General features: G+C 39.9%; 1 protein-coding gene across 1 annotated transcript in view; it reads left to right on the plus strand.

Moving 5' to 3' along the window:
• LOC102470636 (uncharacterized) overlaps positions 1–11,561 on the plus strand; it is a 291,660-nt gene that overhangs the window by 79,637 nt on the left and 200,462 nt on the right. The window contains exon 10 of the mRNA XM_006141250.2: positions 9,652–9,915. Coding sequence (XP_006141312.2) covers positions 9,652–9,915 — 264 coding nt within the window. The remainder of the gene's footprint in view (positions 1–9,651; positions 9,916–11,561) is intronic.

The following is an 11,561-nucleotide window of genomic DNA, read 5'->3' on the forward strand; positions in this document are numbered from 1 at the left end:
TTTCTACTACACATAGGTTTCTCCAATTAAGCAATGAGATACTCCACTCCCGTGCTCCTTCACCACCACTTAAGTAAATATACTATATCTTGACCCAAAGTGTAGTAGTTAAGAGCATTTCTTTAAAATTCTTTTTACTTATTTTTCCATGAAGGAGAAAGAGAGGCAGAGACAGAAAGACAGGCATCCCCTAAAAAGGGCCTTCATACCGTGATCCGCTCTCAGTCTCAAATGGCCTGGCACACAGGCCTGTGTGTGTGTTCCTGGTACGTTCAAAGAGGTCCCCTTGTGTGAACTCAGGACCTTTCCCACATGGGGATGAATTGTTTCATCCTAAGAGCCCATCTTTAGAGTGAGGCTGATGAGAGTCAGAACCCTGGTTCTGGTAAAGACTAGCATCCAACTCATTAGGAAAATTATTTCAACATCCTGGTCTCGGTTCCCTCATCTGTGAAATGGAATCTAACACCTAATTCTTAAGGATTTTATGAGCACTCATGTGATGTGATAGAGGGTTGCATGTGGGAAATAACTGGCAGCTATAATTTTATTTATCATTGTAATAATACTCCTCTCTAGAAAATATTCTGTTCTTTTTTTTAAACATTAGATTTCTCCAGCCTTTCCAAATATTCTCTTGGAAGTCTTAGTTAATCTTTTCTGGATTCTTTTCTCTATGAAAACTCAGTTTACACTAACATGGATGCTATTTTGCCTCCACTCTTTGCTACTGGGTGATGTGAGGTGTTGGAAGACCATCAGTACAGGAAGTCACTTTACTATTACATCACTTATTCTCCAGCAAAAGAGGAGAGAGAGAGAGAGAGAGACTACTTGTGTGTCTGCATTGTGCTAATACCCCCACACACACTTCCATAATGCAAACTCTACATGACCTAATCCATTGCTAAACTCATTTTGCAGATGACAAAAACTGAGGTTCTAGAGTGCAGACTTGCCTGGTGGTTTGAGGCTGAGATTCAGACCCCGATGGGAATGACTCCACAGTACAGACACAACAGTTTTAGACTAAACCCACCCAAAAGGAAGCAGCAAGAACTGATACTGTATCTGTCAATTATCATGCAATTTTTCCATATTTTGAGCAGATGTTTTTCTGTCTCTAAAACCAAACTTCTCTCTCTTTCCAGTCTTCCTCTTTCATCTCTGAAAGGACAGACTCTGTATCATGTATTAAAGTTACATTTGGGAAAGAGCCAGTGGCAGAAGGTCACCCAATCTTAAGAGTGACAAAACCAGAATCTAAGCTTCCTGAGAATAAGGACTTTGGTCTATTTGGTTCACTGCTTTATTGCTAAAAACCTAAAATTTGGCTGTTTCAATATGTATTTTTGAAATGAGAGAACAAATCTAAAAATTGTGAAGTCACACCGAAGTCTTTGTATAACTATGATCGACTGCGTTTAGATTGAGTTTTTTGGAAAACCTATTTAAAAATCTTTGGTGTCTTACCTGATGTACATTCCTTATTTTAGTGGAAATGCTTTCCAAATGCTGTGAATCCATCTCTGTCTTTTGTGCCTGTTCGCTACATCTGTTCACATCCACTGTGTTCACAGTTAAGAATGCCCTAGTTACAAAATAGTAGTTCTTGTTCACTTGGCATGCAATTCAACAATCAAATCATTTTGAATTCTCTAAAGAGGAGGAACTTGCTTCTATATTTGAACTCACTCACATTCAGAGGGAATATGTTTTAATATTTCTACATCTATACAAAATGCTTTACAGTTACGTGTAAGGCATTAATTCTCATATGAACACCGAGTGAAATCAGGAAGGACTGAGTAGAGAAAATCATTTCTCCAAGGTCACACGGCCTGTTAATTGCAAAAGACAGGCCCGGCTATGTTTTCCCATCCATCTGCCTCATCTACCAAGCGGTAGTCAATGACTTTGATCCGATGAGGCTCTCAAAGCTTATGATGGTGTCAGGAGAAGGATTTATGTTCAAACAAAAATATCACTAAACTCAAGGACCAATGAAGGTCAGACTAGTAAACTGCAAATCAGGTCATGTCAAGTCCCTCAAGATCTTCTAGTGCTTGTAGATCTTCATTGCATTTAGAATAAAATCCAACGCCTTATTTGGGCCTTCAAACTTTACATGATCTGACCTTTACCTCACTGATGTTATTTTGTGTTAGTTTTCTGCTTGTAACCTTACTTCCAGCCTCTCATTCATGGAACACACCAAGCTTATTCTTGCTGCAAGACCATCAATTCATTGGTGCTTTCTGCCTACAAGGCTTTTTCCCCAAACCTGGACACAGTAGGTCTCAGGGTAAGGGTTGCTTCCTTCAATGAGAAATACATAACAGAATAGCCCCTTCCCTAGTCATTTTCTAGTTCCTCACTGCATTATTTCAATATCAACTATGGATTGATGCAGCATGTGTCACTACTGAGGTCTTACTCGTTTGTTCATTGCTTATCACCCCCGCCCCCCCCACCAGCTTAGAGCTCAATGAGAGTAGGAAACTTGCTTGTCTTATGCAAATATTTCTATCCTCACTGTGACAAAATGGTGCTTTAGAACAGAATGATCATTTAATAAACAAGTATGGCTGAATGGATAATTGAAGGGAAGCCACAGAGTTGTACATGGTTTTGATGCAGTCAAACTGACAGTTAAGTAGTGCTATAAACAGAAGCAAGTGATTACTTCCCTACGTCTTTTTTCAATCACCTGTGAAATGGGCTAATGTCAGTGACCTCACAGGATCAACAGGCAGATCAAACATGGTAATGTGCATGGAAGAGCCTTGCAGAATATCGAATGCTGCATAAGCATTAACTTCATTGCTAGATATCTTCAGTGCAATGGAGGCTGCCCAAAGGGAACATGTTGATTAGCAATTATTGCCAAAAGTTTTCTCCTTTCCAAATGATATATTTGCATGCTTCTTGTAAAACCATTTGTGGGTAATTTGTTGGTCTTTGATCTAATCAGGCTGCAGATGTTCAGAAATGCCATCTTTTTGTGCATTGAGACTCATTCACTGGGGTTTGTAAAAGTAATGGGCTGTGCCCAATTTTCCCCCAACGTGTTCAACTCTCAGGGACAATGAAGGGAAAGATCTGTCTTTTGCCTAACAAGGAGAAACTGAAAAGAAAATGCAACTTTTTTTTTTTTTTTTTTACAATAAAAAAAAAAAAGAGAGTGAGGAAGGAGAATCTCAGAACTAAATTTTCTAAATTAAAATATTCAATTATATTTTTTTCTCTCTCTGGAGTGAAATATTCTGAGTTGAACATTGGAGTAGCATGTGAAGAGATGAGTTATGACATATTGAGGTTGAGGTCAGGTAATGGAGTTGTGATATGAGATGACAAACCATTTATTTCCTCTTGATCTCAGTCATGTTTGAAGGAAAGTGGTGGAAAGGTCATACTGGTTAGCCAGTAATTATTCAGTTCTGATTCAGTCAGATTTTAGACAGAAATGTTGTTGTCCAAAGCAGTGAAAGCCAATCAGACATGTGGTCAAGGACACACAAACCTGACTTGTTTGTCAGTGTATGGTGATTGCCTGGTGATTCTCAAAGTGTAGGCTGAAGGTCCCACCTGACTCACTATTTTCTCATGAGGCTTATTAAAATTCAGCGTCCTAAGTCCCACCCCAGACTTACTGATTGATTCAACGTAAGCTTGAGGCCTGAAAATCTGCATACTTTATAAGCACTCTTGGGTAATTCTCATACAAACTAAACTTTGGGGACTGCTAGTTTAGGGCTTTGAGGACTTGATGGTATGACTGTTGATCTTTCTGATGGATTAACTTCATTATTAAGAACTAAGACAATTAGGTTTAGAGACTTTAGGTTTGAGACACCGTGCAATTGTGTCGCTCATTTATGGAGAATTTTTATTCAAAATTATTAATTTGTCAGCTATCTGGTAAATGTAGACCTTCAAACAGACTCCTTTTTTAATGTCATTAGTTAATTTTTGCTATAGGATGTGTGCACTTCCTAGAGACAGACAGAGGAGAGAGAGAGAAAATGAGAAAGCACCCCCCAGGAGGAATGACCATGCCTCCCTCCCTTCTCTTCCATTTTCCTCCCAAGATTTTCGACATGCACATACATGTGCCCAGCGTTTCCTTCAAAGAACTGGATCCAGGACTCAAACTACGTAGCCAGCCATGTGGGATCCAGTCATCTTAACCATCATGCCAGCTGGCTCACCCTACATTCATTCTTTAAGGATTTTTTTAAGTGGAGTTTTATTGGAGGAAAATGGTTTTTCTTGGTAAACGGTGTATGTTTTTGATGCCTCTATAACATGAATGTAAGAACATTCAGTCAGGTGCTGATAAGGCACTCCTCCACACCTCTCCTTTCTCTTGTCATAAGCCCTGTGATTTTCATCCTCCTTCCAAGGCCAGCAGCCTACCCTTTCTGCTGCCTGAGTACAGCTGCTGGGAGAGGTGCACCTCTGCAGCTCAGTCTGTAAAGGGCTGCTGAGGCCTGGACTGTGGGGAGCTCAAGTAGGTGCAAGGAGATCTGGGAGCCAGAGGAGTGGGGTGGGCAGCACTGCTAGGATGCGCTGGAACCCCACGCCCATTATCTCTTCAGAGATTCTTACCTGCACCATTATCTTTCTCTTCTCCTTTCAGGGCTCCAACGATATGTGTGTTAGACTGTTTCTTATTGTCTCACAGATCTTTCATGCTCTGATCTGTTTTTATTTTTCGGTCTTTGTTTTTAGTTGAGATAATTTTTATTGACCTGTCTGAGTTCATCGATCCTTTTGTTGTGTCCATTTCTACCATCCATCCCATTAATTTCAACTATTTTGCTTCTATTCTGAAACTTCTTAAAACACTAAAGGGTCACAAACTAAACAATGATCTGTTTTGATAAGGTGTATGATAATATCTTTAAATGGCCTAATACGTACTATATTCATGTTGGGAAAATTCCTTTCACATGCTGTAATGACATACAGTGATGAAATGCATAAAAATAATAAAATATATAATAAAAAGCTTTCTCTTGGAATACTTCAACCTTTCACCAATTATTTCCATTTTTTTCTTCCTTCTTTTTTTGCTGATGGAGTGCATGTGTGTACAGACTAGAGTGAGAAAAAGAAATAACCTCCACAGATTCTGGTTCTGCCACAATCCACTCTGCCTCCAAACTGTCCAATCTTGGGCACTTTCCCCGGTGCCTGGTGTGCTTCAGACTGACTGGGTGAGGGATCTGAACCACAGTCACCATGCAGAGCCTGGGTTCTCTTGAGCACCATTGTGTTACAGATCTGGCCATCATTTCCATCTTTTTCTTTATTTTTTTAAAATCCTAACTATGTGTCTTAATGTCTTCCTTAATTTCAACACCTGGGTCATTTGTGGGTGTGTTTCCATTGATAAATTTTTCTTTTGTCTAGGTATCACATTTTCTTGCTTCCATAAATGTCTCAGAGTTGTGTATTGCATGCTAGACATTGTGCATTGCATGCTAGACATTGTGCATAAACAAACTGTGGAAACATAGTAGAAAATATTTGTTGCTCCCCCACCAAGGGGCTGATTTCCCCACTCAAATCAGGAAGGGAGCTAAGTTGGGGTTGGGAGGAAGCTTTAGTTGGTTTTAATTTAGTACGGTTTCAGAAGCGTAAAGTTGTAAAAGGTGACTCCTTCCATTAGGCATGGTACTCAGGTACTATGTTACTGGTAGATCCTGCTCTGTCTCCTCTCCAGTCCTGCCCTAAACATTCTTTCCCACTGAAAATCTCTAGAAGTTCAGTCAATTTTTTTCCTTTACCTACAAAACTCTTCACCCAATGATGTTTCCTCTTTCACCTGTTCCCTGAGATTAAAGCTGCCTTTACTCCAAGCTCTTATAAAATGGGTTTATCCCACCCTGAGATTTAGTTTTCCCGAAATTTCTTTGTGTCTTCAGTTCCCCAATGGACTGAAAAAGAATCTTAATTTTGTAATTACATTGAATTTTTTTTTCCTAGTTAAGGCAGGAGTTAAAGGTAAGGATAATTGAGGGTAATTTGTGGCCATCACTATTAGAACCAGAAGCAGGATTGTGAAGGTGCTTTATTTTTCAAATCACTTCTCAAACTTTTTCTGATTATAAAAGAAATAATTATTACAAAAAATTTAGGAAGTTCAGAACAATGAACAATAATTGAACTTTTTAAAAATCACTTTGCATCATTACTCCAATCCTCTCTGGATTACTTTGAGTTAAAAATATTTGGTGTCCTGGGCAGCAGGTGGTGTGGTTAAGGTACTAGAATCTTACATGATTGATCACAGTTCAAGTCCCAAACATGGTGGCTTGAAAACCAAACTAGGCATGTGTGCGTACATGCTCTAAACCCTGAGAGGAGATGGAGAAGAAGGAATTACAGCATGACTGTCTCCCCAGGAAGGTGATTCCTCACTTTCCCTCTCTGGTGAGTGCATGTGCTCCATGGAAAAACTAAAAAAAAGAAAAAAAAATCACTTCTAAATGCAGGGATAAAAATATACAAAAATATTGTTACTAGCATCAGTCCAACTTTATTTTTCCAAGTGGAATCAATTTTGCTTTCTCTGTTAATCTCCCATTTAACATTCAGTTTCCCAAACTTACGCGTGTGTCTTTGATTCTAGTTTTTCTCCATTGATTTTTCACTTCTACCTTCTATGATATGGAAGATCAAATACATCATCCTTATGTCATGCAGTGAAATTCAACTCTGTATCATGAGTCTTCTTCCTTCCAAAGGACTGTTCTTCATAGTCCCCAGAAGTAAAGGTACTCTGAGGACATTATGACCTCCTACTGCTACAACTCATGATGAGATGGCTTTGGTAGTTGGGGAGATCGACACATTTATTTCTCTTAATATATAGTATTCAATTACAAAGCTACTGAAAAATTCTAATGGAAATGTCACATCATAGGATCACATCACATTCAAATTTGTAAAAAAAAAAATCCTCTGAGAGGTACAGTAAAACTTAGTGATCTTCCTCGCCAAAGAGTAGAAGAATGAGTCCCAAGCTGCACATTATAGGGCAAAGGATCTTTTCTACAATATACAGCAAAGAAAAGGCACTGGAAAAAATAGAGACAGACAACTATCATCTGATAAAGTAAATTCCTTTCATGGTTTGTGGCTCTTATTGTCCTCCTCAATCAGTATCAATAACTGAGTTGGGTCTTGTTCATGTATTTAAATATTTGGGGAGCCATGAGGGTAGTTGCATATGACTCCTCTATCTTGTAGAATAGGTTGAGCAAAGTTGCTTTTTATACATAGTTACAGGTAGCATAGACCTGCTTGGTGATGGTGTTACTATGTTCAGCTTGGTAGCTTTGAACTGTTCTTCCCTGCACAGAAGGATGTTGATATTTCATCATATATTTGACCTTGAATTTGTTCTTTTCCTCTTTACTAAAAGAAACTGTTGTCTAGGTCACCTTACAGGTGGTTGAAATAGAGCCTGTAAGTAACTAAATAAACACACTTTATATTTTTCCGAGACCTTTTATGTTTACTAAGTAGACAATTCCATGTCTCTGGTGAAGAAGATACTTATATCTTTTCATGTTTGTTTGTTATCTATGAGGAAACTCAAGTGAGTGGAAATTAAGATTAAAAAAAGAGAAATTGACACTTCCACAACCACAACAAAGTTAATTTCAGGATTGGGTTCATGCCATTCAAAGTCTTACTTCACCTACTTTGTAGATTTCATAGAATAGGTCCAGTTTAATATAAGAGGGGTACTAGTTTCACTTCTAAATGCAGGGATAAAAATATGCAAAAGTTTTGTTAATAACATCAGTTCAACTTCATTTTTATTTTTTTTTTAACTTTAGTTTTAAATGATGGTCCCAAACTGGTTTCTGACTCTATTTCTCCTCCTCCTCTGTAAGTGGGTTCTATTCTCTTATCACAAAGTTACTCACAGCCAACTAGCAAATGAAAAGTATGGCTTGATTAAGGATCTCTTTTGTCAGTAATTTGTGCCTAATGCTTTTAGCTTTCCCATGGGCTGTTGTAGAAAATGGTAAATCTGGTTTAAATGAAACCTGATCCCGTTAATGGTTTAATAGCAGCTGCCACAGGGTTATAGCATTTTTTCAACAGATGCCTCTGTTTTTTTTTTTTTTATACCTAAACTAAGTCTTAGAATATTTACATAAGTCATATACAATGCATCTACTTACTTTTGGCTAAATATATGGTTGTAAAATAGTTCTTAGTCAGGAATCTATCTCTGCCCATTTATAATTATTCATATAAATTTGAAAAAGAAACCCAATAGTATAATCATTTTAAAAATTTTATTCAGGTCTAATACCTTAAACATTAAAAAAGGGGGGGACCAGCAGATGGCATAATGGTTATGTCACTGGGATCCCATGTGGTTCGAGTCCCAGACCTGGCAGCTTAAAACTCACACCAGGCACATGTGCATGCATGCCCAAAATCCCGAGAAGAGAATGGAGGAGAAGGGATTGTGTCATGGCCATCCTCCTTGGGAGGCGATTTCTCACTTTCTGTCTCTCTGTCTCTCCAGTGAACACACACACCCTGTAGCAAAAATCTATTTCTTAAGAAAAAAAATATTAAAAAAGAGAAAAGTTTCTAAAGGCTGAGGACTAGGCTTTCTCTCTACATCTGGGAACTTGAACAACAGTTTGTCCAATTATTTACTCCATCTTTATACCTAATGCTATTTAGTTAGCATAGACGAATGGCGTATGAAGTGACACTTGTTATAGAATCAGCTGAAATGCAGAGGTAGACACACAATTAAATGGGACTTCGTTGTTTTGCTCAAGAGGTAGACACACAATTAAATGGGACTTTGTTGTTTTGCTCAAGAGGTAGACCTTGTAGTAATGTTTCAAGTTATGATAGGTAGGATTTCTTTCTCCAGTGTATGATAGTTTCTTCAGTCATTTTTTTTAAAATAGAGATTTCTAGAGAGAGAGACAGAAACAGTGAGAGGAAAAGTGAGAAATCACTCTCTCACGTGGGCTATGGCCACACCGCAATCCCTTCTCCTTCATTCCTCCCCTGCAGGATCTTGGGCATGTACACGTGCATGCCTGGCATGAGATTCAAGCCCAGGGTCCAGGACTTGAACCACAGTTGACAATGTGGGAGTCCAGCGATGTAACTACTATACCATCTGGTGCTTTCTGTTCAGTCTGTTTTAAAGAAGGATCATTCTGTGGAGAGCACTGTGCTGGGTTTGTGAATGATGCCAAGATGAACGACAGGCATGTCAAACAATGACTATGATGTAAGATAGAAATAGTTACATAATAGAAGTAACAACTGAAGCAAAGAGGAATTACAATGCAGACTGCCATGGTAGCTAACATACCACACGCTTGATTTCCACAGCTCATGTAGTGTAGAATCTTGAACTAGCAGGGTCAAAGTTATCTCATTTTGGTCACATTTTTCTGGGGCTCAATTACTTGAGGCTAGAAGGGTTTTTTATGCTAATGAATCCAATGGTGAGTTTTCAAGGGAAAACAGCCGGAGTACAGACCAAATTTGTACTTAATTCTGAGTTGTCTATAGCTATTATTGAATACAGTGCATTTTAAAAAATGTGACCATCCCAATCTTTTTTTATTCTAATACCTTTCTTAGGCGATCCCTCAAAACAAAGGTGTAAAACCGGGAATGGCTATCTTGTTTGAGCTCTTTCTCCTTCGTGGGACATATGCTTGCCTTGACCGGGTCATGGGCTGGGCAGTCTTCCCTTTGTGTGATAACAACTTTGATGTAGTGGAGGGAAAATTCAAGTGTCCCCTTCTCCGAGGACATTATGATCAGAAACTCAGCAACTTCCGGAAAATTGAAGATCTGATTTGCCTGGATTTGGACCACTGGCTGTGCAATCTCTATTTTCAGGTTTGTAGTATAACTTTTTAAACTAATTAATTTTTAGTTTTGCTATAGGGTGCATATACTCACTGGAGAGAGAGAGAGAGAGAGAGAGAGAAATCACTCCCCATAGGAGGATGGTCACACTGCAATCCCTTGTCTTCTTGGGACTTTGGGCTTGCCCAGTGTGAACTTCAAGTCACTAGGTCTGGGACTCAAACTGCAGTCGGCCGTGTGAGAGTCCAGTACCGTACCCACCATGCCGTCTGCTGGCCCCATGGGATGGACTTCCTTAGCTGTGGCTATGGGTTGGTCGTGTGTGCAGTCTCCCTTGAAGTATGTGCCTCATTCAAATTTCACCTTAGCGACAAAGGAGCGTCTCTTTAATCACCTGCCCTTCTGCATACTCTGAGAAGAGAAGTGGAATGAAATATTTGTGTGAGCCTATGTTTACATCTCCTCATGATGAGCAGGACAGTGTAGAATATGCCAGTCATTTGCTGGGACCAGATTTGTTCATGCATTTTAAGTTTTCAGGCCCTCTATGTTGATCCTGCCATTACACGAGTTCATTAAGAGCCGAGTGATGCATGCAGCTGGTAAAGCTGGAGGTGAAGGTGTCAGAAAACACACAATTGCACAGACAAAAGCCGTTCAATCTCTCTTTTCTCTGTCAGAATAACATTTTCAGGCCTCTGAGAGAATCACCTTAAAAATACACCTGAAATTTCTACAAGCCCTTGCATTTTCTTTTCCCATTTCCGCAAGGAATGTCACAGAACAGCATGCACTTAGAGAGCTGGCTACCGACTCCCGCCTCGGGATACCAGCACTCTCAAGACTGCGTGACACACGTGCCATGCACCCTGCTTGCACGGTGTGAGCAGGAAGGAAACATGGGCTTTTAGGGGGCATAAGAGAATCATGTAGTAGTTTCTCGATTTGCTTTTTCTCTGTCGGTGGCTTTTCTTGAGCTTCCCAAGGCTTACCACGATCACTAAGACAGTTCCGTTTTCCTGTTGGCCAACCTGTCCAGTGTCATGAAAGCACATGTCTGTCTCCTTCAATGCGTTTGATAAGCAGTTGGCTGACGCTTTGTTTGCATAAGCAGAACTCACTGGGCGCGTGTTTTTCTTGCTGAAGGTATCGCTGATGTGTTATGTGAGCGGCGTTGTAGAGCGAGTCTCTGAGCGCACATTTGTTGCAATGAGTGTGGTGATAAACACCCACTAGTGGGGACTGGGGTGCTGTAAAGCCTAATCTCTGCACACATTATTTTTGTATCGGGATATTTTTAATATGCTCGCTGACTATGCCCATATGCTTGGGAATTTTTGTCCTGTAGATTGCCTCATTACTGCTCACCAACACGTAGGATCGTGCTGGCCTGGCAGAAGGAGAACAAAGGTGACCCTTGGTTTCTGTGCAGACACCAACCAGCCAGAGAGCCACTCTTAGGGAACAAGGCCATTGCATTACCTTACAACCCAAATGGATGCTAGACTCTTACTATTTTGGTGGGGGAGGGGAGAGGTTTTTGCCATAGGGCGCGTGCACTCACCAGCTAGACAGAAAGAGGCAGAGAGATAGAAAGCGAGAAATCACCCCCCAGGGGAGATGGCCATGCCGCAATCCCTTCTCCTCCATTCTCCTCTCGGGATCTTGGGCACGCA

Source organism: Tupaia chinensis, unplaced genomic scaffold (genome assembly GCF_000334495.1).
Source record: "Tupaia chinensis unplaced genomic scaffold, TupChi_1.0 Scaffold000048_1, whole genome shotgun sequence".
In the NCBI taxonomy this organism is placed as follows: domain Eukaryota; kingdom Metazoa; phylum Chordata; class Mammalia; order Scandentia; family Tupaiidae; genus Tupaia; species Tupaia belangeri.